At 64.3% G+C, this 24636-nt stretch overlaps 2 protein-coding genes across 2 annotated transcripts; one reads left to right on the top strand and one right to left on the bottom strand.

Annotated features, from left to right (window-relative positions):
* Positions 1-1058: 1058 nt before the first annotated feature.
* NPR2 (natriuretic peptide receptor 2) lies at positions 1059-12413 on the bottom strand (the record flags this gene model as incomplete). Its single annotated transcript, XM_082335846.1, has 22 exons — positions 1059-1650; positions 1814-1905; positions 1994-2092; positions 2179-2353; positions 2446-2514; positions 2643-2766; positions 2947-3093; positions 3209-3377; positions 3460-3615; positions 3696-3855; positions 3931-4002; positions 4261-4365; positions 4464-4541; positions 4707-4781; positions 5174-5294; positions 5405-5489; positions 5604-5736; positions 5826-5920; positions 6014-6149; positions 6499-6612; positions 6693-6892; positions 11678-12413. The coding sequence occupies 22 exons, from the start codon at positions 12411-12413 to the stop codon at positions 1588-1590; spliced, it is 3204 nt and encodes a 1067-aa protein (XP_082191972.1). The 3' UTR covers positions 1059-1587.
* A 9673-nt stretch (positions 12414-22086) lies between these two features.
* MSMP (microseminoprotein, prostate associated) lies at positions 22087-23447 on the top strand (the record flags this gene model as incomplete). Its single annotated transcript, XM_082335381.1, has 3 exons — positions 22087-22198; positions 22841-22949; positions 23258-23447. 3 exons carry the CDS (start codon positions 22087-22089, stop codon positions 23445-23447), a joined length of 411 nt encoding a protein of 136 aa, XP_082191507.1.
* Between the last annotated feature and the right edge of the window lie 1189 nt (positions 23448-24636).

Below are 24636 nucleotides of genomic sequence, written 5' to 3' on the forward strand. Positions count from 1 at the left end.
CCATCCCCCCTGTCCCCTGTCACATTGCTTCCACCCGCAGCCCCACAACTACTGCACGGAGCAGCCCTGCAGCTTCTGGCTGGAGCAAGCCCGCAGTCTGCCTGTAAGCCCCCCCGGCACCCTGCCCTGCCGGCACCCGGGGGACTCGGCTGCTGACAGGGACCTCTCCACTTCCCTCCCCTCCAGGGTGTCACCAGCATCCGCAGCGGGGACAGTCCCTTTCGGAGGAACGCAGCCTTCTCCACTCCCATCACCGAGTACCTAGAGCAGCCCCTGCCCCGTGCCACCCTGAGCAGCTGGCTCCAACCCCTCAAGCAATAAAGAGCACAGGTGGTCCCAGTGTCCTTGTCACCCCAGGGTTGTTCTCAGGTTGGGCATTTGGAGGGGAAGCGCCGTGTCCCTGGCATCCCGATCCCCGTGGGGCCGTGCAGCGCAGGCGTGGGGACACCCTCCAGCCCCTCCACGAGTCACTGCTGCCCCAAAATATGCTATGGCCCCAAGCCTCCCTCCCTGGGCACGGAGGGAGAGCCCCTGGCACAGCTGCATCCCCTGGGACGTGCCCTCTCCCGGTGCCCGCAGCAGGTGACACGTGGCCCCCATCCCGGTCCCCAGGCACAGATGGGTTCCAGTAAGAGGTGGTGGCAGCACGGCCAGAGCATGAGGTCAGAGGAACGCGCTGCAGCCCTCATGCCAAAGCAAACCCCACCAAGGCGGCCCTGCCTTCCCAGCATCACCCTGAGCCCTCGCCAGCCGCCACTGCAGCCGCCCTGCACTGGCTCCCCGTGCCCGGACCCCCACACCGCAGCCGGACCCCTGGGGTACAATGCTCCAGGATGCTCCAGCAGCCATCCCCAGCACAGGCTGAGCTCCATGTTGGGGTCCCCCTGGCTCCCCACCCCTCTCGGTGCTCCGGGGCAGGGGAAAGCAGAGGTCAGGGGACACAGGGGTTTGGGGAAGTTTGTATTTCAACAAAATAGTTTGGAGCGACTCCTATATTTACACCTGGGGAGGGGGGGTATTTACATGACCCGGTGGGGCTATATACAGGGGAGGGGAAGACTGGGGAAGGGGGAGCCACGGCATTGAAGCCCGCCCTGGCCAAGGCGTCAGTCCCAGCAGGAGCCCCCCCGTTTCCCCCCGCCCCGGGGAGGGGGTGACATGGGCACCAGGTACTGGTGGGCCAGGGGCCAGGGGGCCAGGTACTGAAAAGAGACGGCAAAGTGCCCTGCGGGGCAGCCAGGCCCCGGGAGCGGCTCAGAGCCAGCTGAGCCGCGGGGGAGAGGGCAGGGGCGGCAGGACCCCAGAGGGTGGGGGGAGAGGGGGTCCCCCCCTGGGCTGGATCGGGGCCGGTTCCCCCCCTCCAGCAGAGGTTGCGGGGGGAGGTGAGCTTTGCTGGTGCCGATGGAAGGGGGCAGGCGGTGCCGTGGCCACTGGCTCCCCCATGCCCGAGCCCTGCTGAAGCAGGGGGGCTGCGGTGGCGGGGGGCTGAGGTGACGGGGGTTGGTGCCGGTGCATCCCAGGGGGCCAGGCGCTGGGAAGCATGGTGGCCTTATTGGGGTTTTGGGGGCTCTGCCACTGCCACCGGGCTCAGATGACTTTGGCGTCTTTCCTCTCGCCCAGCAGCCAGTACGTCCGCATCTTCCCCTTGCCCTGGGGGGGGGAGGGGGGCGGTGAGACCCTCCCTGCCCCCAGCGCTGCTCCTTGGGTGCTGTCCCCAGCACCGAGGGGGACATGGGGTCCCAACCCACCCACCCATCGCATGTCCCCACAGCAGGAAGGGGTTGGCACCCCACTGGGGTCCCCGCACCCTCACCTTCATCTCCACATCCCCACGCAGCTCCAGCTCGAAGCAGCCAAACTCATCCAGGACTTCCTTGGTGGTGGACGAGACGTGGATCTTCAGGGCTGGGTGGCACAGAGGGGCAAAAGGGACATGTCTGGGTCTGGCCACGACCCGTGGCACTGGACCCCAGCTGCCAGCCCCATGGCTCACCCTGGCCGTTGGACTCCATGCGGGATGCGGTGTTCACTGTGTCCCCAAAGAGGCAGTACCGCGGCATCTTCAGACCCACGACTCCAGCGCACACAGGACCTGCGGGCACAGAGATGCCCAGGGCTGCTGCAGGGTGGGCGGGCGAGCATCCCCCAGCCGCGGTGCCGGCCGGCGCAGGGGCTCACCGGTGTGTATGCCGATGCGCAGGTGGAGCTGGTCATTGGGCCGGTGCCGGATCTTGAAGGTTTTGACGGCCTCGAGCAGGGCCAGGGCCATGCGGACAATCTCGCGGGCATGCAGCTTCCCATTGCGCACCGGCAGCCCCGACACCACCATGTAGGCGTCCCCAATGGTCTCCACCTGCGGGGTCAGGGGGAGCAGGTACAGCCAGGCCCCTCGCTGCCCGCCTCACTTCGGGGGGCTGCGCTTGCTTACGCCCCCCCCCCCCCCACCTTGTAGACGTCAAAGTTGTCAATGATGGCATCAAAGCAAGTGTAGAGATCGTTCAGCAGCGTCACGACCTGGATGGAGCAAGGGTGCGTGTGGGGCTGGGAGCGGGCGCGTCCCCCCAGCCCCTGGGATGGCACTGCCAGGGTATGAGCCCCCCTGCCAGCCCCACGAGGGTCTGCCCCCCTAGCCCTGCTCTCACCTGCATGGGGGTGCTCTCTGCCGAGAGGGCAGTGAAGCCCACGATGTCGCTGAAGTAGATGGTGACACTGTCAAAAGCCTCAGCCTGCACCGTCTCCCCACGCTTCAGCTGCTCCGCCACGGAGCTGGCGAGGACAGGGGGGACAGTGGTGGGTTCCCACCCGAAACTCCCTGTTCCCCCTGCATCCCTTGCCCTACATCAGCATGGAGAGCCGGCAAGGGACCCCATGCTTGCACAGCAGCGGGTACATGTTGACCCCATGCCAACCCCCAGACCCACACACTCCCATTTCTCCCCCTCTCACTGGGGCAGAATCTGGTAGAGGAGGTTCTCCGCCTTGCGCTTCTCCTCCAGGTAGGCCTGCGTCCGCTCTTCCACCAGCTTCTCCAGGTTGTTGGCGTACTGCTCCATGCGCGACAGCAGGTTGTCCAGGATGCTGGGGCTGCCCTCCCTGCCAGGGTGCAGGCAGCTGGCACCACAGAAAGCGGTGCGACCCCCCAACCACTGCCCCCACGGCTGTCCCCGCTCCCGCCCAGGGCCATCTTCCCCGCTCGCCTGCCACCCACTTGTTGAATCTACGGATGAAGATCTTGATCTGGCTGAAGTCGGGGCGCTCGGCTGGCTCCTGCGCCCAGCAGCGCTCCATCAGCACTGCCAGCTCCTCGCTGTGCACCCCGATGTCGATGGAGGGGCGGAAGAAGGGCTTCTGGCTGTTACGCACCTTCTGCACGATCTCTGCCGGGAGGGGTGGCCGATGGTGAGCACCAGACCTCCCCGGTGGGGATGGGACCACCCCACAACTGCCCCCCACCCTCACCTTTGGGGCTCAGGTCCATGCCCTCGATGTAGAAGGGGCCGTTGCGCAGGGCGACCTCCTGCACGATGATGCCGAAGCTGTAGACGTCGGCTTTCTGCATGCCCGGGGTGGGCAGGCATCCCTTCTGCAGCAGCTCCGGGGCTGTCCACAGCTTCTCTGGTGGGACAGGGCCACGGGGTGGTGAGGCAGGGCCACCCTGGCCCCCCAACCCCCCAGTCCCCGGCAGTGGCACTCACTGGCATAGAGGGCGTGCGTGTCCTCGCTGTCGCAGGGCGAGCGGAAGCTGGCCAGCCCATAGTCAGTGATCTTCAGCACGAAGCGGCTGTCCACCACGCAGTTGGATGACTTGAGGCTGCCGTGGTGGCCGATGATGCTGTTGTGCAGGAAGGCCATTCCCTGGGACAGACAGACGTAGTGAAGCTGGCATCCCTCAGGCACCTCCCCAGCCCCTCGTGCCCCTCGCTTGGGTACCTTGACGATGTCGTTGATGAGGGAGTACCGAAACATCCAGTCCAGGTTGATGCTCTCGTTCTCCAGGACATCCTGGGGCAGCACATTGAGTGGACCCCGCCAAGCGCCCCGGTGATGGTGGCACCAGCACCAGCCTCACCAAGCACCCAGCTGCGGGGGGATCCATGGCACCCACCCCCTCCCCTCCACTGGCCTCTGACGCCAGCTCTGCTGTGAGTCTTGTGGGGTTTGGGTGGCCACCAGCATCTACAGCCCTGTCCTCAACACCCGGCCCAACCGGGTCACCTGGAGTGTCTACGTGTCACCCCTGGTGCCCCCAAGCCCCGCTACCTGCAGGCTGCCCCGCGGGCAGTACTCGGTGATGATGCAGATGTTGGGGGGGTCGATGCACGCCCCGATGAAGCGGGTCAGGTGGTTGAACTGGATGTCCCGCATCTGGAGGTGGAAACAGAGCCCAGATGGCACTGAGGTGCCACGACTGGCCCCTGCACCCCCAGGCAGAGTGCCCACCCCGGCTCAGACCCCAAACCTACGTGTTTCAGCTCAAAGAGCACCTGCCGCGTCAGCTCAATGCGCTTCTTGTTGATGTGCTTGATGGCCACCACGTTGCCCTGGGGTGCCAGGGAGGGGAAGAGGTTAGCACCCACTGGGCAGATTTGGGGAGGGAAGGAAGGTGGCGGCATCCCGCAGGGTGGGGATGCAGCCAAGGGGGAGCACCCCAACAGGGCTGGGGGGGCTTTAGGGGGAGGGCTCTGCTCCCCACCTGCCGCACTGACCTTGAAGTGGCCGGTGTTGGCAAAGATCTGGTACTTGCCATGGGTGGTCATCAGGGAGCCGTAGCTGGAGCCACGCTGCGGGGAAGGAGCGGGTTAGGGATGGGGACCCCGGGGCTGGGGGGTGACAGGCACCAACGGAGCAGGGCAAGGACACCCAAAATGACCTCTGAAGGGTCAGGACAAGCTCTGTAGGGAGGGTGAAGCCTATAGGGTGAGGTATGGTGTGCTGCGGGGGGTGTAGGGGGGTGTAGAGGATGGAGGTATGGTGCTCTGTAGGGGACTCAGGGCTGTGCAGGGGATGGATGACATGTGGCTCTGCAGGGGATGGAGAGTTATGTAGGGAGGGAGGGCTGCACAGCGGACGGATGCAATGGGGCTGTGGCTCCGTAGGGGATTAACAAGGGAGGGAGGGCGGCACAGGGGCAGGGGCAGAAGGAGCGTGGTGCCCCGGGACTGGCAGCTCTCACCAGGGACAGGGTGAGCCGGCTGCCTGCTGCCTTGTGGTACCGCTCGGGGCTCCCGAATTGCAGCTCATCCCAGCGGATCCTCCAGAGCATGCTGGCAAGCTCCTTCTCCAGCATCAGCTTCCTGGGGGGCACACTGGGGTCAGGCCCCCAAATCCCCCTACCCTGTCCACTCCCCCGCCAGGCTGCGGGGTGCCCGGTGCCCAGGCAGAGGCTCCCCTGGCCCCAGCTGACCTGAAGATGAGGAAGCTGGAGATGCCAAACATGACGAAGGTGAGGCCAGTGCCCAAAGCCACAATGGCCAGCATAGAGAGCGGGGCTGCGGGCAGGAGGGGGTGTCAGGGTGGCCTGGCTGGCCACAGGTACCAGGTTTCCGTGCACCCACAGGGAAGGGTGCTGGGGACCGAGAGACGTGGGGACCCGGCACACCCACTTTTATCGCAGGAGGGGTCTTCCACATCGAAGACGCAGGGCGGGTTGTCCAAGGGGGGAGCTCCTTTCACCCAGGGGATGGGTCGTCCCAGCCAGTGGATCTGCTTCTCCACACCTGAGTAGTGTCCCACCACCTACGGCAGAGAGAGCTGAGGCCCCCCCAGCCCCCAGCATCCCAGCCCCCAGCCCCGGCTGCCGGCAGGATCCCGGTGCCGGCCCCCACCTCGTACTGCCCGCTCTCAGGGTCACCCATGGCCCATAGGTTGAAGTCAGTGTCCCGGTCATTGTTGCTGTCCATGCTCACCAGCCCTGTCACCCCTGTGGGAGAAGGGAGAGACCCAGGTGGGACGGGGACTGGGTCCCACCGCCTCCGCAGCACCCCCGTCCCGGCCACCCCCACGCTATCCTTACCCTGGAACCTGCGGTTCCGCATCTTCTCAATGATGTGGGTGGCGTTTTTCTTGGAACCGCCCTCCCGCAAGGTCTCGTTCAGCACCATGGCGTACAGCAGCATCCCGTCATAGAAACACCCCGCCACCAGGTTCATCTGCCGGGGGGCACCTCAGCGCACTTGCAGCCACGCACACGGGGGTACCCCGGCCACAAGACCCCCACACCGGTGCCACGCACCCACCCACAGCCCCATAGCCCCACACCGGAGCCACGCACCCATCCACAGCCCCACACCGGGGCCATGCACCCAACCACAGCCCCATAGCCCCACACCGGGGCCATGCACCCACCCTGCAGGGACGGCACTGCCCACAGCCGTTGCCACCAGGGATGACCCCTCTGGCATTTCCCATGGCCATGTCCCACCCTCTGCACCCTGGCGAGGTGCTGCAGCCCCACGGGGAGGGTCCCCACCGCCCCATCACACAGGGTGACTCGCTCACCAGGGAGTAGTTGAGCTGCACCCCAAATTTCTGCTTGGCTCGCAGGATGAGCTGGGTTTGGAACTGCTGGTACTCAGGGTTTTGGGGCTCATAGTAGGTGATCACCAGCACCATCTGCAACCAAGCACAGCACCCCGTTTCATGCACTGGGGCCAGGATGGGGAGGTCCCCATCCCCCGGTGGGCACAGCTCACCTGGAAAGCCTCACGCAGCCCCGAGTCCTGGCCTGGGCTCTGCTGCCAGGGCTTGAAGGGGTCACGGGAGGAGTCGCCCCGCAGGCTCTCCCCAAAGACATCCAGGTAGAAGAAGACGTAGTCGCCGTTGGTGAGGTTCTCCCGCTGTGCCAGCTGCATGATCTGCTGCAGCATCTCCAGCGGCCCGCAGAGATAGACCACTGCCGGCGAGACGCAGGGTGTCAGGGGGACGATGCCACCCCACCCCGGGGCACCCTGCTCAGGCACGGGGTGGGATGCTTTCCTTTGGGGCGATGGGGCAGAGCAACCCCAGGGGCACGCTCGGCGGCTCGGGGAGGATAGAGCAGGCAGATGGGGCAGTGCTCAGCTCACCACCTTCTCATGCCACATGCCCCATGGACACAGAGCCCGCTCAGCCCCACCACCCTCGCTGGCCCTGACCCACTCTTGCCCCATCAGCCACCTTGGGCTGACGGGGGAAAGGAGAAGAGGGGAATTCTTGCTCCAAAATATGAGGCGGACACCCCAGGCACACACCCCACACACCCTGCTCCAGCAAAAGCCACCCAGGGGATGCTGCCGCCGGCATCAGCTCCTTGGCTGCTCCCTGCCAGCCCCAGCCACAGGACCTGGGGGGACGGGAAAGGCATCGGGGCCGTGCGCCGGAGGCCCCTGGGGAACAGACAAACCCATGTTTGGGTTTGTGGCCGGCCGGCCGTGCGGCAGGAATGTGCAGGTTCCCGGATTCCAGCACCTTCGGCGGCCGCCCGGCGCTAATTGGAAACAGAGCATCTCGCTGGTGTGACCCACACGGTAAGGGGGTGCCCGGGCCCCGGCCGGCCGCCCTGCGTGCCCCCAGCCGCTGCTAGGGTCTCAGCCAGCCCCAACGGGATGCCCACCCGGGTGCTGCCTGGGGCCGGCGTGGGGCTGGCACAGGGCACCACAGGCCATGGGGATGGGCCCCTGAGAGTGTCCGAAACCCCCCCGAGCAGGGGCCCTCCTTGCCCTTGCTGAGGATCCTGCCACTGCCTCCTCCCTCCCCCCGGAAAACCAGGGCCCCCGCTCCAGCCAGCCTGGCTGGGAACCCAGGATTGAGCAACAGAGGAGGCGGCGGCGGCGGGTGCTGGAGGAATGTCACGCTCGCTCCGGCGCTGGCCCCAGCACGCAGCCCTTCTGCATGGGGCCCGGCGCCCCGGCCGGATCCGGAGCGCGGCGAGGGCTGGGGACAGCAAGGGAGCCTTGTGCCCTGGGATGGGGTCCCTGCTGCTGGACGGCACCCAGCCGTGCAGGCAGCAGGGCTGATAGGGTCACCCATGGGGGCAGCGAGGCAGCCCATGGGTGGGAGAAGAAAGCCAGCACAGCCACCCTGGGCATGGGAAACCCACAGCGATGCGGGGAGCTGCTCCTGGGCATGGGGCAGAGGGAAATCACAGCAGCTTGGGCTGTGCGTGAGCAAAAGCCCGTTTCAGGGTCTGAAATGGTTTCCCTCTGAGTGCTGCAATACTTCAAATAAACACTCTCGGCTTCCCCATTTCACTAGTCCCACACCCAGAAATGTCCTGTCTCCAAATTTCTTGGCCAGGATGGGCAGCTCAGCATCTCCCCGACATGCAGAGGCTGAGGATCCCCCCACAGGGACACAGCATGGGACCCTCCCCATCCCATCGCAGGCACCAGGAAAAGGCAGCCTGCAGCACCACAGGGGCTGGGGAGCCACAACAGCTGGTGGCAGATGGTGGGACACCCTGGGCAGCCGGCCCCTGTGCCGCCGGCGGCAAAAGCCTGCCTGGTCAAAGGCCACCGAGCGAGGGGATTGATGGCGCCTGGACGGCTCCCCAGGGACAGGTTGCAGGAGCCATGCAGAAGGGAAGGGTCAAGGCTCGGGGCTTTCCGTGACGCTGGCAGCTGCCTCCAGCTGGCAGCCTCCTGCCTGGCCAGCAGCACCATCCCGGGGGTCGGAGAATGGCCAAAGGCAGCCTCAGCATCACCGAGGACAAGGGGTAATGGGGTCCTGCAAGCCTGGGGTGCATGCAGCCCCCAGGCATTTATTTAGGGCATGCCCATGATGCAGGAGGCAGAGTGCACAGTCCCGGGGGACGGGCAGGACCTCGAGCATGCAGACAGGGTGGCAGGACACTGCCTGACCCATGCATGATGGAAGATAACCCTGAAGTGAGGGCGAATCCTGGTTTCAGGCGGCAAATCCCAGTTTCGAGCAGCCCCACCAGCACAGGGCACTGCAGCGCAGAGACCCTCGCCCCGGCCAAGCGGCCGTCCCACACCCAGGGGGATTGCAGGGGTGAGGACCAAATGCACTCCCCTCCCAGTGGCAGCGCCCAGCCATCTCCCCAGGCAGGGGACCTGGGCTTTGCAGGCAGATGCTCTGGTAATTCCCTCAACCGCAGCTCTAATTATATCAGCGCTTTTGCAAGTGGCAGGAGAGACGTGGGCCCCTGCACGTCGCCTAGGCACCGGTGAGAGGGGCAATGGAAAGTGCGAGGCGGCCATACACAGGACAGGACGATGCACCCACATCCCCCCATGCCCGCTATTTAGAGCCACAAGCATCAGGCATCAGCAGCTTCAGGGCACACGGTGGGGCAGGGAAGTGGTTTTCCCCAAGAAACGTTCACCAAACTCCTGCCCACCACCTGGGAGAAGGAGGGTGACGCCAAGAGGGATGACATGGGGTGTCTTTGAAGGGCCTGGACATGGATGTGGCTGTGGCCAAAGCTCTTGCTTCCTTCTCCATGCCATGCCACGCCGGGATGGGCACTCCTGGGACAGCCTTGCAGGGTCCCCGCTCCCTGCCCCACATCCCCACGTTGGGAAAGCACCTAACATCAGCATTGCACCCTTCTCTGTGGGGCTGAGCACTCAGCCCCACACCCTGTTCCCATCTCTGGGCTGTGGCCAGAGGGGCCCAGACCCTGCCCGCATCCCGGCTCAGAGGGCCCCCAGGTCTCTGCCCACGCCTTGCCTCCTCCCCCGGCCCCCGGCAGCCGCGACCCCCTGCCTGCACCAGGAGGGATCGATTCCCATCAGGGTGATTTACGGCACCAAGCCGGAAACGCTGATGGAAATCGTTGATTTTAGCCAAGCAAATGAGAGGGGCAGCCACAAGCTGCCTGGCTCCCGCAGCCCACCATGGGATGCCCAGACCCATGGACCCAGCTCCACCAGCCTCAGTTCCAGGGGAACCCAGTCCAGTACCCCAAAGCACCCCAGCCACGAGCCCCCAGCCTGGTCCCACACAGCCTTGGCCATGTCTTCTGCTGGCCCATCTGGCTCCACTCATTCCGGCTCAATGTCCTTCTTAATGACACAGCATCTCAGGATCCATTAAGAAGCATCATGGTGCGGCTGGCTCCGGGATCGATACACCCCGCTCATCAATAATGAAAGACCATCAGGCTGCCCTTGCTCTCCAGCTGCCTCCGTAAGCCCCTCCATTTCCTCCTGCTCCCAATATAGCCGCTCTCTTGGGGCACTTGCAAGGCACCAAATTGATTTATCCCTCCATCAGCAGGGTGGGGCCGTCCCCAGCCCCATCCCCAGGGCGCAGCAGGGACAGGCACAGCCCAGGGCACCCAGATACCAGGCTGGGGGGGCTCTGCCCGAGCACAGCACGGCCGCCTCGGCATGTCGGCACCAGGTTGCTCTGGGCACGTAACCACAGCCGGCGCTGCCCTTCAGACGGCCACGTCCGCACCATCACCTTCAGCCTCTGAGGAGGTGGCTGGGTCCCGCCTGCCCCCAGGGATGCCCTGATCCTGCTAACGCAGAGGGTAGGGTGGCCCCAGCACCCCTCACACCACGCGTCCCACTGAGGCGTGGGTCCACCCCAGCCCTCCCCTGGCACAGGGTGACCGGGCTGGGGGGCAGGGAGGGGAACCCCCTGGCCACCCACCCTGCCCTGGACCCCCCCACTGACACTGGGGTGGCCCGGGGGTCTCGGGTCTTGCCTTGTCCCCTGTGCACCCACCTACCCGTGCAGGTCCCGCTGCTCCCCCAGCCCCACTGTGACAAAATGTGCCCACCCCTTGCTGTGCCCTACATACAACCCCCTTTGCCCACCCCTCCCCGTGCCCCACACGGGCCCCACTGTGCCCTCAGCCCATCCTCATGCCCGACACGGGTCCAACTGCGCTCCCAGCCCCTCCCTGGGCCCCACACGGGTCCCACTGTGCCCCTGGCCCCTTGCCATGCCCCACACAGGTCTCACTCTGCCCACCCTTTGCTGCACCCCACATGGGTCCCACCGTGTCCTTGGCCCCTTGCTGTGCCCCACACGGGTCCCAGTGTGTCCTCAGCCCCTCACTGCACCCCACACAGGTCCCACTGTGTCCTCAGACCCTCACGGTGCCCCACAAAGGTGCCACTGTCTCCTTGGCCAGTTGCTGCGCCCTGCATGGATCCCGCTGCGTCCCCGTCCCCTTGCTGTGCCCCACATGGATCCCAGCAGCCCCCCTAATCCCTTGCTATGCCCCAGACGGGTCCCACTGCCCCCCTGACCCCCTGCTGTACCCGATTCCCACTGTGCTCCTGGTCCCTCACTGTATCCTACACGGGTCCTGTTGTGTCCCCGTCCCCTTGCTGCGCCCCAGATGGGTCCCACCACACCCTTAATCCCTTGCCGAGTGCTCTGCAGCACCCTCGTCCCCTCGCTGCACCCCAGACAGGTCCCACCGCACCCCCAGCCCCTTGCCCTCTGTGTGCTGCACAGCACCCCCCGTCCCCCTGCTGCGCCTGAGATGGGTCCCACCGCACCCCTGTCCCCCCCCCGCCCCGTCCCCCCCACGGATCCCACCACATCCTCAGCCCCTTGCTGCGCCCCACGGAAGACTTTGCCTCCTCCCTGAGCCCTGCGCGCTTCCCCCGTGGGGACCCCCCTCCGCTCCCCTCCCCAGGGCGCTCAGCCCTGTCCCCCCGCGGGGTCCCCCCACGCCCTCCCCCCCCTCCCCACGCCACGCAGCCCCACGCACCGCGCCCATTGCTCTTGATGAAGTGGACGGCGGTGTCGGGGCCGCCTTCATCGGGGGAGTAGATGTGATGTCGCACGGTGAGGTTGCTGCCGTCCTGCAGCTCCTGGTAGACACCCTCGACGGTGAAGTAGTACGGTCGGTCGTCGGTTTTGCGGTCCACGTAGAGGAGAACGGCGCGGGTGCTCCAGTTGAAGTGGGCGTGGAGGTGGGAAACGAAGGCACCCAGTTTAGGTGCCGAGGGCCCGGTACGCACCGTCGTGCTGTAATGCTCCCGTTTGCGACTAAAACCGGCCGCCACCGCCCCACCGGTGATGAGTGGCAGCCGCCAGTGCGAGGCGAAGCGACCCACGGAAGCGGCGGGGTAGACGCAGCCCGGCCCAAAAAGGACGTCGGGGTCGTGGTAGAGCTTCAGGTCCACGGCGTTGAGCGGTGCCACGTACTCGGAGCAAGCGCCCTCCAGCTCCGAGCTCATGAACTCGACGCGCACCGAGAAGGGCCGCGGTAGCAGCGGCGGGTCGCCCCGCTCCAAGGCTTCCAGCGCCAGGCTGAGCGCCGGCCCCACGCGTGGCCAAGCCCACGCGTAGCTCACGTTGCGTTCCGGCAACACCACCGCCACCGTCAAGTTGGCGACCGTCCCGTCGGGGGTCACCGCCCGCCGTCCCCCTCCCGCCGCCGCCGCCGGTACCGGCAGCAGCAGCAGCAGCAGCAGCAGCAGCCGCGGCAGCCGCCGAGCCATGGGCCGCGCTGCCTCCTCCGCCCCGGCCACCGCCCGCGGCTCCTGCGCCCCGCCGGGCCCCCGCCCCGCCGCCTGCGCCCTCCCCCGGGCGGCACCGCCCCGGGCCGGCCAGCGCCCTCTGCCGCCCGGCCGGACGGGACGGGGATGGGCGGCACCGCGGCGGGGGCGGGGGGGTCCCCCGAGAGGGAGGGCTGGCGAGGGGGCTGGGGGGGGGGGGGGCGCTCGCCCCCCGAGGGCGAGGTTGAGGAAGGGGTGCCTCGGTGCTGGGTGGGGGGATCCAGTGAGGAGGGGTTGGGGGGGAGGATGTGGGTTCTGGGGGGGGACTCCGTCCTGAGGGTCTCGCCAAGGGTTGGGAAGGGCCTGGGGAATGGGGTGCGGGGTGGAAAGGGGTGATGGGCCCCTGGGGAGGGGTGTCCCCACTGGGGGTGGGGGGTGAGGGAGTACCTGGCCGTGGGGTGTAGCCAGCTGATCCAGGGCTGGGGGGGAGGTTGGGGAGGTCCCTGGGGATTTGGGGTGCAGGGGTGTACTGGGGAGTCAGGCCTTGAGAAGCAGGATGCCCCAGGGATCCAGATGTCCCTGGCACCCAGGACGTCCCTGACACCCAGGACGTCCCCCCAGCAGTGCAGGGTGCGAGTGGGGAGCTGTGGCACGGGGATCTGGTGTCCCTGCTGCCGGTCCCACAGGCCGGCAAGCAGGAGGGGGCTGAGGGCAAGGGACGTTGCGGGGCCGGAGGCATCAGGCATGTCACCACTGCAGGCTTTAGGGCTCCAACCCCTGTGCTGTGGGGCACAGGCCTGTGAGGGAGGTGGGGGGCTGCGGGGGGAGCAGAGGGTCCGGGACCCAGCCTGTGGAGCACAGGGGAGCGCTCTGCGGCCGAGGGCTGGCAATGGGGCAGGGAGCCCTGGGCAACCCCCCCAGGATGCCGTGGGGCTGGGACAACCCAGGCAGAGCCTGGCTGCTGGTCCTCCCCGGGGATTTGGGGAAGGACTCGAGGGGATGCCAGCCCCGGCTGCCATGGGGGGGCTGCCCCAGCCCGGGGGGGACACAGAGGTGCCCTGTGTTTGCAGGGGGGGGAGCCTCGGTGGGGCGGGGGGGCTCGGCGGGGCAGCGTGCCTGTGGTGCATTCCTTGCATTCCCAGCCGGCTGCCTGCTCCCATCGGGCGGGGAGGGGGGTATGGGGGTGTGGAGGGTGTTGCCAGCCCCCTGCCCCACGGCTCAAAGCTATGGGGGGTGGCATTCGTGTTTGGGGCACAGTGGGGAGCACAGGGAGAGCCCAGCACGGGGACCCCGCAGCTCTTGCTGGTACCGCCGGCCCCGCGAGGTCCGGCGGGGATCGGATGCGTGAGGGATGCTGCGCTGAGCGGCGGGCAGGGGGTCCCTGTCCCCTCCTGGGATTTGGGGCAGGCCACCAGAGCCGCCTGCGCAGGGCTGCGGGCATGGCACCCCCGGGCGCCCCGGCACGGGTCCCTCCGCAGCTGGGGCTGCTGGGAACCACGGCCCCGCTCGCTGTCCCTGCCGGTGCCACTGCAGGTGTCCCCACCACGAGCGACACGTCCTTCCCGTCGTTGCAGTGTCGTGGAGCTCAGCTCACCCAGCCTGGCACAACCTGAGCTGGGGGGATTGTGTTGCTGGCTATAAATACCCCGGTCTGGTTACAGCGCGGAGCTGACAGCGGTGCCTGAGCTGAAGGACGGTGCTGCCGCAGGACGGTGAAATCCAGCCGGCAGCGAATACAGGCAAGGAAGGAGAAGCTGGGAAGGTCTGGAAGAGCTTCCCCCTGGGGCATCAGGCTGGGCATGGTGACGGTCCCACCAGGGACCACAGCCTCCACAAAATCACCCCTGCTGCTGGGGGTTCACGGGGCACTGATGGTGCCTGGTCCAGTGCCCCCCGTCTGGCCCCACATTGGGCAGTCCAGCCCCGGGGCTTGTCCCCTGAGCCCCGGTGGCATCTCCGAGCCTTGGGCTGGGCTCACTCGGTGGCACGGGGCAGGGCACACCGTGGGGCAAAGGGGCTGGCAGCGCCCTGCGTGGGAAAAGCCTGCTCCGACCTGTGTCCTCTCCCTGCCTGCAGCGGGCAGGGAGCAGGCAGGGTGTCACTTGTCTGGGAGGTGATGATGCTCTCGCAGGACCCGCTGTGGGCAGGATGCAGCCAGCAGAGGCGACGACCCTGGTGAATTAAAAAAAAAAAAGAGAGAGATGGGGGAAAAAAGCAGAGGGGGGTGGAGGGAGCGTGGGAGCAGCCTGGGGGGCCTCACCCCAGGTGGGATGGGGTGCATGGGGTGCCCGGGGGGGGGGGGGGCGTGCCAGGGCACCCCGTGTTTGCATGTGCATGCCAGCAGAGGGGGCCCGGTCACCACCGCCTGTACACTGTACACCCCTACGACCAGGGACACCGGCTACAACCTACCTGCTGTGCCCGCCGCTGGACACCCAGGCAGCTGGATGGTACATGGGGCGGCTGCCCCAGCTCTGCATCCCTTCTGCAACCAGGGCATCCCCCCACAAGTGCACATGGGGGAGAGGAGCCGAGGTGGGGATAGGGTCTTGCAGGACTTGGTATGCTCGCTGTCCCCCGGTCCACTCCCTGGGGCATGCAGGGCTGGGGCTTACCATGCTTCAGGGTTTCTGTAACTCCATCTTGCCTTCTCCGTCTCTTGGTCTCATAATGAGTTTTAGTCTTGCTACAGTTGGCATCCCAGGTCTTGGAGCTGACAAGTGTTCTTTCCACAGGGCTGTGCTCAGCAGCCTGGTCCTGGTGGTCTGTGGTGGTCTATGGCAGCCTGTGGCAGTCTATGGTGGTCTATGGAGGTCCATAGTGGTCTATGGTCATCCATGGTGGTCCATGACAGTCCATTGTGGTCCATGACAGGCTGTGGCAGTCTGTGGTGGTCCATGGAAGTTCATGGTAGTCCATGGTAGTCTATGACAGTTTGTGGTGGTCCATGGTGGTCTGTGGCAGTGGTCCGTGGCAGTGGTCCATGCCAGTCCATCGAGGTCTATGATGGTCTATGGTGAACCATGGTGGTCCGTGGTGGCCCATGGTGATCCATGATAGTCCATGGTGATCCATGGTGGACTGTGGTGGTCCATGGCATTCCATGGAGGTCCATGATGGTCTATGGTCAACGGTGGTAGTCCATGGTGGTCCACGGTGGTCTGTGACAGTCCATGGCAGTCCATGGTGGCCCATGGTAGTCCGTGGCGATCCTCGCACTGCACCAGAGCATGGTGGGCACCAAGGGCACAGACGTGCCCACCTGCCCCGGGGAGCTCATGCCTATGAAGCTCCCAGCTTGTTTTCCAGGTTCCCATCAGGCAAAATGAAGCCCCAGGTCCCCAAAGCTGATGATTGTTTAATTGCTAAAAAGTGTTTTTCCACCTCCTGGAGTGCAGCAACGTGAGCTAGCGGGCTGCAGGGCCCTGCCAAGTGCCTTCACCTCTGCACCGAAAGCAGGGCCAGAAACCTGTCAACCTCGGGAGGTGGCTGTAAAGAGCATGGCCAGCACAAGTGGGTGCCTGCGGCAGAGTCGGCTCCACCGGGGCCGGGTGGAGGAACCATGCAGGTGCCGCTGTGCCAGGGCACGTACATCCCTCTGGCGTCCCTGGTGCTGCAGGAGCCCAGCACCTCCAAAGGCCACCCGGTCCCAAATGGGAGAGGAACATCTCCAGGTCGGGGAGGCTTTGGCCAGGTAGGTATGAGACACAGGGATGCGTGCAGGCACGCAGGGCGACCTTTGCATGTATGGGCGTCCTGGGCTCCTGCTCTCCAGGGAACTTGAAGGGCTCCTTGCCTGGGTTTGGGGTTAGTGTGCCAACAGTGGAAAAAATGGAGCAGCAGCAAACGTTTTAAAGGGAAAAATGTGGGCAACGCAGCAGCTATGTTGTCCCCCCCAGTTCAGGGCAGGGGCTGTCCTAGTGTGTCCATGGGTTCAGTCCTCAGCGCCCGTGCCCCTCTGTGCCCCAGACCCACCGCAGAACCCTATGAGTGTCCTTGCAGGCCACCAGGACAGGACGTGTCACCCACGTCCCACCCCCAGGCGGATGCTGCCCATGCTGAGCTGGGGGCACCAGCTGCATTTCTTTCCCCTCCATCTACTTCGGGACCCCCAGGCCGGGTACAAGGGGTGCCAGCCCCATGCCCAGGTGGTCTCTCCCACCATGAAGCCTCCAGCCACCCATGGCTTTTTCAGCAGGGTGTCCCTAAAGCAGGGCAGCACCCCAGGGTGCTCCCATGGGTGCCAGCCAACAGCCTGTGATGCACCAGGGCAATGCGGGGCGCAGTGGGGTTTATGGCTGCAGATCTGTCTTTCTGATCCCAGAGAGAGGCCAGAGAAAATCTGTGGGATCCATCCAGGACCCAGAAAGCCCCAGTGTCTCCTGGGGCTCTCCCTGTCCCTGCATCCCACTGAAGCATGGTGCCCAGGACAGGTCTAGGAATCTCCAGCACATCCCAGAGCAGTTACAGGCCAGGGTCAGCGCCGGTGGCATGGCACTGCTCTGGCAAAGTCCCCTCCGTTGGGGACCTGCCCTGGACGGCTTCTCTGTCGCGGGGTGCCCGGACCCCTGACCTCCCCAGCGCGTCCCCGGGCCTGACAGGCGTGTGGCACTTTTTTGGCCAGCGCGGCTCCTGCGTGGCCCAGGAATGATCTCCCAGGGTTATTTCTGACTCACAGGACAGGAAACATTTCGGGGTTTAAGCCGAGCTGAATAATGTGCTCATTTCCTTGTGCCGACTACAAAGCACCTGCTCCAGGGGATTTATGGAGTGCCAGCCTCTCGCACTCGCTGCACGGCTGCCCGCCCGGATGTTTTTATTTTCCCGGGATGGCCAGCAAGTGCCAAGGCCTGTTTTCCTAAACACACCGCACCCTCCCGGCACATTTCCCTCAGGGGGAGCCCCGGCAGACCCACAGGCAGCAGCACACCTAGGGTGCTGGGGTACCTGGGGTGTGCTGGGCTACCTGGGGTGCCAGGGTGCTGGGGTCCCAGGGTGGGTGCCAGCACCCTGCCAGGGCTGAGGCCAGCGGAGATGCATGGCTAATCCACCAGTGCCAAAACCTGGCCTGGCACAGAGCAGCCACAGCTGGGATAAATGGCCCAGGAGAGTGCCAAAGGATGATGGAAAGGGATGGAGCGTGGGGGCAAGCAAGGGAGGATGAGACCATGTGAGATAGGGCAATAGGGCAAGGGAGCCCAAGGGAGCCATGGCGTGGGGCTGCCCAGACTATGGAGCCCTGCCTGCCACCAGCTGCTGGGAGGAGGCACCCAGCCTGGGGTGGGCACAGCCCATCCCACAGCTGGGGACCCACAGACACCACCCCATTTAGAGACCCCATCCCACGTCTGGGGACCCACAGACACCACCCCATTTAGAGACCCCATCCCACATCTGGGGACCCACAAACACCACCCTACAGAAGACCCTATTCCACATCTTGGGACCCATGGACACCATCCCATGATGGACACCATCCCACGGCTGGGGACCCATAGAAACCATCCCACAGGAGCTCCTGTCCGACGGCTGGGGACACACAGACAGACACCATCCAACATGGGCTTGTAGAGGCCCTGCAAAACACTGCACCCAGCCCGTGGGGTGGAAATGTCTCTCCCCTGTGAGGAGGGTTGGGGTGTGAGTGCTGAGGCCGGGGACACCCATGGGACACGCAGGGCATGCCAGCACGCCTCCCAGCCCACGCTCCATCCAGCAGGCAGCCAGCCTGCAGAGTAAGGTGACATCAAGGTTTTCATCCTGTCCCCTCCGCTTTGTCCCCTTTCTGGAGCAACAACCTCGTTGCTTTAGTCCTGGTGGGGTCAGCTCTGATGGCACCCATAGTTCCAGCCTCGGGGAGCTATCCCGTCTCACTTACCAGTTGCAGGAGGAAGGATGGAGTGCGCCGGCTGTCATTCCCTGGGTAGCCCTTTGTCCCCTCCTGTCCCCCTTCCCATCTCCTGGGTGCCCAGCTCTCTCTGACCCCCCTGCTCAGCTCTTCCTGGGGTCCGGCTGCTCCGGTGCGCATTGAGTGTTCAGGTGAACGGACGTGGCTCAGAGCTGGTGTCTGCCGGCGCGCTGCCTGCACCCTGCCTGCACCCTGTCCCGGTGCCCTGGGGGCTCTGTGACTTGAAGCGTCCTCAAGGCGCTGGGCAAGGAGAGGTGCCCACGTCCCGCAGCCGCCCCAGGGCCTGAGGCAGCACCAGGATCCAGCTGGGGCAGCTCGGCCCAGCGATAAGTTGGAGTTGTGTTTTTTTTGTTTTTGCTGTTTAGAGAGAAAATAAAGCGCTTGTGGGGAGCAGGAGCCAAGCTCCCCAGTGCCTAAAACAGCAATCGCAGCACTTCCTCGGATTTATGGTGTTTGCTTTCACAATGCCAGCCGGGATCCTGTTTGCTTCCTGCTCTGCAGCTGCAGTCCCAGCTGAAGGCTCAGGAGATTCAGGTTTTATAACACTCCTGGATCCTGCTGATGGCAACTTGTCCAGCATCGTTTATTACCCCCGTGCCTCCTGTGGGGCGGGGGTGGGCTGTTGTCTCCCCATCCCAGCACCCACCAGCTTGGGTGCTCGCCGCTGCCCCTCCACAGGGTCCCATCCTCCGGCACTGAGGGCTTGAACAGCAGCTTTGCAGAGGGAGCACCCAACCTTTGCTGGGAGAGGAGGCCAGAAATGCTGTGCTCTCGGTGGGGTGCAGCACCCAGCTCTTCTCGGGCACAGCTACAATCCAAGAGCCAGGCCAGCCAAGAGCAGCTGGGTCCCGCTGGGGGGATGCTGAGACATGGATGTGACCTTCTGTGGGGTCCCGGGATGCTCAAGGGTGGTGACTGCTCCCCACTGGCATGCCTGGACATGCAGTCAGTCCCTGCTGTTGGCCTCTGCCTGATCAATCCAAGTGACTGAACCTACAGCGAGGCACTTCTTCCAGACCCTTCATCCCTTCTGTGGCTCTGCCCCAGGTCTCAGCTGTCCCCCTGAGAGGTGAGCACGAAAACCAGCTGCCCCCTTCCACCCTCTGGGGCAAAACCTCCTCCGGGATGCACCAGCTAGTGCAGCCGGAGAGGGTGGCAGCTCCTCCAGCCACAGCACCCCTTGTGTACCCGAGCTGAAGCTCTCCAGCACCAAGTCCGACTCCAGCTGCTGCTTTCCAACCTACAAGCCCCTCCTGTACGACCAGATCGAAATGCTGTGGATCCCCCATGGGGGTGTGTGCTGGGGCCAGGCTGGTGCCCAGGGATGCAAAATCGGGGGAAGAAGAGCCGCCAGGAGGGGGAAGAGGGACTGACAGGCTGTGGGGGATCACCAGCCCTGTTCCCCAATGTGCAGCCATGGTATGGAGGGTGCTTTGCTGCCCAGGTCCCCCTGCAACGTGCCAAGGGGTGTCCTGACCCCCTTTCCTCCTCCTCTGCATTTACCCAGCGAACTGCTTTGATGAAATACCCAAAGGCCATGAGTGGGCTGGTAGCCTTAACCCTCTCTTTGGGAAACCAGAATGGCTACAGACATCCTGGGAATTTCTCCCTGTGTCCCCGACAGAGCAGGACTGGTGCCCCTCCACATGGCCGAGAGATGCTCTCGCCCCAGATTTTCAGCGCCCTTCTGGAAGCCTGGCCAAACCATGCGGGCCTCCAAATGAAACCCACCGCTTTTGTTTAATATTTGCCGTACTCGGTGATGAAACGATGATGGATTATTTCATTGTGGTTACTAGCGTGCCAGACTTCTTTTTCCAAACACACAATAGGAATATTCATTTACTGCGCCGACGACGAACACTTTTATCCTCCTTATATAGTAACAACTCTGCACCAAAGGGCGAGTTTCATTTGTCACTGATACACTTCACCATCCCGGCTCACGGCCCCACAGTTGGCAGGTTATTCACGGGTGCCCCGAGCTGCTCTGATTTATTATCAGCCTTTTCCAATTGATCTGACCCTCGTTGCCATCTGGCCACCCCACCCTGAAGGGCACAGCACCATTCGGGGCACTACAAGAGGGCTGGGGTAACTCTCCGAGGGAAAGAGGGGATGCAAATCTGGGGCTGCTCCCTCGGAGGCGAGAGCACGAGGTGCAGGATGGGGATGCAACGGGACGGTGAGGGGGCCCGGAGCAGCAGCGCGAAGGGACTACGCCTTCAAATCCAAAGGTGGCGAATCCAAAGCGGATAAAAGGAAGCGTTTTCTTTTTCACTCCGTGCTTAATTAGGCTGCCACAGGAAAATGCTGAGGCCAAAATTTAGCAGGATTCAAGGAGGGACTGGGCATTTATGGGGATAACAAAAATATCCAGCTATAATAGCGGATGCCAACACAAATTCTGGAAGGGATATTAAGCCTCACGCATCAGGGTGTAAACCTACCCCAAACTCTCAGAAAGTAGGGAGCTTAACGCAGGGGCAGATGACCCACACATGCTACCGCTCCCGCCGCCGCCTCGCTGCCGGCACGGCCCCGCGCTGGCCGTGCCGCTGGCCGGACCGTCCCCGGAGCCCCGTTTCCTGCTGCCGGCAGCACCACTGAAGAGGGCTGTGAATTTCTCTTGGCAATTCAGCCCTTCGCTTGTAGCTCCCTGGGGCCACGTGGCTCCCAGGGCTCTGATCTCCCCCACCTCGCCCGTCCCCTTGCTTTGCCAGCTGATAACAGCCTTGTCGCTTCAACCCACAGGCAGCCCCTCTGGGTAAGGGTCTGTGAGGACCACAAGCACGTCCCCAGGTGGTGTGGCATCTTCCCACGGCTTCTTGCTTCCAGCCAAGACCCTTGTTTCTCACTCAGGTCACTTGTTGCCCAAATGCACCTTCAACTCCTGATTTCATCCCTCCTGTTCCCTGTTTCTGCTGCGGCTGGTCTCCAGCCTCTGAAAGGGGCTGCTCAGCTCTGGCGTCTCATGGGTGCTGCACATACGCAGGCACGGCCCTGCTTTCATGGGCTCTGGGTCGTGCCTCACGCAGAGCCTTCCTCGCCCGCTCTGCATCTGTGGCAATCGCCGTCCTGCCTGTTCTTGGCCAAAAAACCCACTGTCACCCCCAGCCCGTGCGTGGCCACAAGTTTCACCCAGGCTGGGGTGAGACTGCCGTGCTGTGGTACCCGGGAGCTGGGTGCGAGCATCTCCATCCCCGCCGAGGATGGTGCCATTGCATCCCGCACTGGCTGACAACAGGATGCCTGTGCTGCTCCAGTCCCTGCAAGATAGGATGCTCCCGAAACCTTGGCCGCTGTGAAGAATCAGAGACGGCTCAGCGTGACCGGAGGGGAGCCTGGATCTCTCCTGGTTGGGGGCCAGGGTCTCCTGCGCTCACCGCTTGCATGCTCACCACCCTGCCGAGGGCAACCCCACTGGGGTCCCTCGGATCTCCCCTCACTGCGGAGCCTTGCACCCACAGGGGCTTCCAACTGGAGACATTTCTGGAGGGCATGAATCAGCTTTTCACAGCTTGTTAAAAATCTTGATCCTACCTCTTGTTTTCATGCCTTTCAAATCAGGAAATGAGTTTTACAACTTTTCCAGTGGGGCACAGCTGGTGGCCAGGGTCGTAAAGCTGAACTTTATAAATATCTCTTGTTGGGATCAGGGGAAGAGCATTAAAAAGGCAGAGAGAGAGAGAGAGAGAAAAGGGAAAGGAGCAAAGGCAATAGAGAGGCAAGGCAACCTCGGTGAAGAAGCCCAGCTCAACGTCGGCCATGGCCATGCGAGCGCAGAAGATGGGGTGTGCTTGGGGCAGGCTTTGCCTGCTGCTCTCCCTCCTCCTCCAGCTGCCAGGCTCCCAGGCCAAATGCTACTTCCAGGCTAAAGGTAAGCAGGGAGGTGAGCTGGGAAGATGCCGACGGGAAGAGGAGACCTCAGCTTTCCCCGGCGCGGCAGGGCTCTGCCCTGTGTGCCTGTGAAGCACGGAAAGGACTGTGCTGAGCTCAGGAGCATGATCGTGGGCCAGTGATGAGTGGAAGGAGCAGTCTGTAAACCACAGAACAGCTCCCCAGGGCTCTGGCTGAGAAACAGCTCACTGGGCCATGGAGAGCTCCTGGCAGGAGCCCGGCTGGGGCCGAGCATGCAGGACCAGCAGCAAAGGGAGGAGGGCTGCCCGTCTTTGCTCTGCTGCCTCCTTCCAGGGCTGCAGAGATGCTCAGACCCCAAGGGGCACTGGATATGCCCTCTCCAGAGAAGCAAGAGCCACTTGCCTCTGCCCCTGGCCCTGGGGTGGTGGGGAGAGCAGCAGGGCACGGCCAGGGTAGGATGGATGGGAGCATCGCCCTTGGCAGACACCTGGGCATCCCATACCTGCAGAGTGGCGGAGAGGCCACCAAGCATCTTCTTGTACCATGGGGCGGGTGGGAGGTCATGGCGTCCCCCCTGTCCCGTCTTTGAGGGCAGAGGGGTGCAAAGGGGGCTCCCAGGCGTCGCGGCGTGGTGTGCTCATCACTGCCTTCTCCTTTGCAGCTCCCTGCGAGTACGAGGGGAAGCAGTTCTCCCTTGGGGAGTCGTGGCTGAGCACCAACTGCCTGCTCTGCACCTGCCTGCACCCCATCGGCGTGGGCTGCTGTGAGATGTGAGTGAAGGGCTGTGGGGCGCCGGGGGTGGGCTACTGCTGGCGTGCTGCCCTGGTGGCTGCAGACGCAGTGGAGGAAATGTCACAGCCCCGGGGGGCTGCGGGGTGGCCAGGCCCTGGGGGACAAGGGGCAGAGGTGGGGTCAGGAGCCCACCGGGGTGCGGAGGGTGGTGGGGTGAGTCAGGGAGACCAAAGCAGGAACCAGGGGCGTCTCAGCGCAGCAAGACGCCAGGAAGCCACCCGGCCCTGCCAGCAGTCCCCCGGCACGGACCAGGGGGAGCTGACGGTGCCGCGCCCTCTTCCCACAGCACCCAGCACCCCATCGACTTCCCCGACTGGTGCGAGGCCCACTACGACTCGCAGACCTGCCAGATCTCGGTGGTGCAGAAGGCCAACCCCAGCCTGCCCTGCGTGAAGAGCATGGAGCACGAGTGGGGCTCGGCTGGCACCCCCGAGCCGCTGAGCAACAAGGTGCTGGGCGCGGGGCTGAGCAGATAGAGCCTCGGCAGCACCCCGCGCCCCACCGGCATCGTCCTCTCTCCTCCAGAGCGCACCCCCTGCATGCTCCAGACCTGCCCCATCCTGTAGAGACGTCACTGCCGCCACCTTCGAGGGAAACCACTATCCACACACCATGGTTCTGAGCTAACATTTACACCCTAGCGCTGCCATGGTACGGCTTTGCTTCCACCTTCAGCTTCCTGAACCGAACTGGGGCCCCCTCCCCGCGAGATGCCCTGCGCACTGCGGGAAGGCGGATCCGACGGGATCTCTTCCCAGGTGGGCAGGAAACCTCCAGCTACTAAAGGGGTATGGGACCAAATTAGGCTGTGTCCCGGCAGTCTTGCACTCCCGCATCCAGCCTGAAGTTAAGCAGCTCTCTCCGAGACCCCTGTCCCCCTGCACAGCAGCCGCTGGGAGCTTGCTGGGGAGCACCACGGCCCTTCCTGCAGGACCCGCGCTCCCTGGCCAGCCCCTTCTCTGTCCTGGAGCGCGAGGGGCACAACCCACCTCTGGAACCACTAACGCCCCTGCTCCCATGGCTCCTGGAGCCGGAGGGGGTCCCTGGCACTGCAGGCCAGCCCCGGGCAACACTGCAACAGAGCCAGCCCGGGGTGGGCGGCAGAGCGGGGAGGAACCACTAAAAGATGTCCCCAGGGGAGACCCCCATCCCAGCTGCAGGGGAGCGGGGAGGGGAGCCGGGTGCCCTGCTAGGGTTCAGGGAGCTGATGCAATCTGCGTGTGCCAGGGTGGAGCCGGCCGCCCTGGCAGAGCCTGCCCCAGCTGGTGCCATGCCTGTGTTGTGCAGAGCCTTGTGTAGATGTTTCTGTTCTTGCAATAAAGATATTAAACAAAGAGGAGGTCTCCAGTTTGTGACTGTTGTGCAAGGTGGGCTGTGTCTGCCATCGGGAACAGGGTAGGAATGAGGCTCTTGGAAGGCTGAGTTTTGTATATTCAGATGTTTATTAGATTTCCATGCAAAGAGGAAAACTCTTTGGTTTGGTAGAAATGGGGAGCTGGCTGTTGAGCAGGGAGACCTCCATCCCAGCTCCTCAACACACAGCAGGCATTCACTCCAGCTTCCCAAGGATCCCAAGACCAGCAGGATGCCTTCGTGCCCAGGAGCGCAGGCAGAGAACGGCCCAGGCGCTCAGCACTTCTCAGTTTTGGATCATCACTATCGTGC

The sequence above is a fragment of the Platalea leucorodia genome, assembly GCF_965183815.1.
Source record: "Platalea leucorodia genome assembly, chromosome: Z".
NCBI classification, from domain to species: domain Eukaryota; kingdom Metazoa; phylum Chordata; class Aves; order Pelecaniformes; family Threskiornithidae; genus Platalea; species Platalea leucorodia.